The sequence below is a fragment of the Castanea sativa genome, chromosome 6 (genome assembly GCF_040712315.1).
Source record: "Castanea sativa cultivar Marrone di Chiusa Pesio chromosome 6, ASM4071231v1".
Lineage (NCBI taxonomy): Eukaryota > Viridiplantae > Streptophyta > Magnoliopsida > Fagales > Fagaceae > Castanea > Castanea sativa.
Window position 1 is genome coordinate 47,458,752 of NC_134018.1, and position 1,873 is coordinate 47,460,624.

The 1,873-nt window shown below is 34.1% G+C and overlaps 1 protein-coding gene across 1 annotated transcript; it reads left to right on the top strand.

Annotated features, from left to right (window-relative positions):
• Positions 1-1,135: 1,135 nt before the first annotated feature.
• On the top strand, positions 1,136-1,873 carry LOC142640083 (uncharacterized). Its single transcript, XM_075814178.1, has one exon. The coding sequence runs from the start codon at positions 1,136-1,138 to the stop codon at positions 1,871-1,873; it is 738 nt and encodes a 245-aa protein (XP_075670293.1).

Sequence of the window (1,873 nt, forward strand, 5' to 3'; positions counted from 1 at the left end):
AATCTCATTATTTTGGATGAACCCAGTATACAAGGTCCATCTATCCATAAAAATTTTAGATGAACCCAATATAAAGATTATGTGTATGCTTTATATCGTTATTGGTAGTGAGTCCAATGGTCCATCTATGATCTGTACTTAAACTATTACGCAGCCGCTGCATTGTAGAAGTTTGTGCAAATATATGTCATTAACCAACCAAAATTCTTGACGCAAAAGCTAAATAGGTCATGCCGTTGTCGCGTTGGTAAAACCGTAAAAGCTCTCTTCAGTTCATTGTAAGCTTGCATTGGTTAGGGTATAAATTATAAAATTATCTGGATATACTGGTCAGACTCATTATAATAGTATAATAAAATCAGAATAAGTGATAAAAGGTTACTGATCAAGTTCAACGTGCAAGAAATTATTTTGTACATTTAATGTATTAATGGGCTTTAATTGGATTTAATGCTTACTTCGAAGCAAGGTTTTTTTTTTTTTTTTTTTTTTTTTCAAGAGTTTTATATCTCAACTATTTGATACTTTTCACATTGAGTGTTTAAATCTTTGTTAAATCAACTATTCAATTATCAAAAAAAATGAATTTTTTTTTTATTCTTATAAATATCATAGAATTTTAATATATATCATTCATTTCATAATAATTACTTTTTATCATCAAAGTAAAATATCAATTAATTTTTTATGTGAACAGAATTTGAATTTTAAATATTTTATTTAAAAATTAAAAAAAAAACAATTGAACTAATTCAACTGCACTTATAAAAAATTTAAAAAAACAAAAAAGATTTTCTTAAATAGTAAAAGTTTAATAAATTTTTACTTAAAATTAAAAATAATAAGAAGAAGAAAGGAAAGTGTATCAAATGGACCCCACTTGGTGTTTCATTGCAGTTGGGTATTGGTTCAATCTTCATCAGCTAATTAACTTGGCCCAAACGTCGAACAGAATTAGAACATTCCACGCGCTATTGAACCATCGGAGTCACCGGCGCCCCAAGCATTTTCGAGGAAATTTCTAGTGAAGTTCCTGACATTTGCATAGTGTTATCATTTCAACTTTCTTCATCTATAAATATGCATGTGTCAAGTTTTGAGGCAGTCTCATCGGATCAGACACAGTCATACAGACATGAAATTCACAGAGATAAAGCATCTTAGCCACCCACAACACACTTTGACACTTGTGCCTGCCCAAGAACCTTACAGTTGCGATGGATGCAAGCAAAAAGGGTTCAGACTAGGGGAAAGTTCGTGTTACGAGTGCAAGCAGTGCAACTTCCATCTTCACGAGGAGTGTGCAATGCCTGAATCCTCTGCCTTCCACCCATTTTTCAAGACTTGCGAATTCAAATTTGTTGAAAATGTACAAGGGGAGAGGCGCTGTGATGCTTGTGGGAAAGATGTGCAAGGGTTTGTGTACCAATGCCAGCACAAGAAAGCATATGACCTACACCCATGTTGTATGAAGCTTGAATATACCTTGAATGGTGATGGGGTGAAGCTGTACCTTAGAGAAAAGGTCTCATCAAGATTGAAGTGCCTTAAATGTAAAAGCAAGAACGTAGCTGAAGATTTTGAGGGCTGGTCTTATGAATCCGACTGTGGCCAGTATTGCTATCATGTGGCATGTGTGAAGGACTTAATTCTTGAGAATTGGAAGAAGGGTCAGACAAGTGACACGGGGTTGCAAATTATGGTTCCAAATATGGAAGACGCAGTAGAACAAAGTGGACGAGGAAAGAAGGGAAAGAAGTTTAATAAATATTTGACGAAGGCTCTACTTGTTCTCAAGCTTATTGTTTCAGCCATCTTTGGAGATCTAATTGGGATTGCTGTAGTATGTTTTGAACAGTTATTGTCAAGTTGA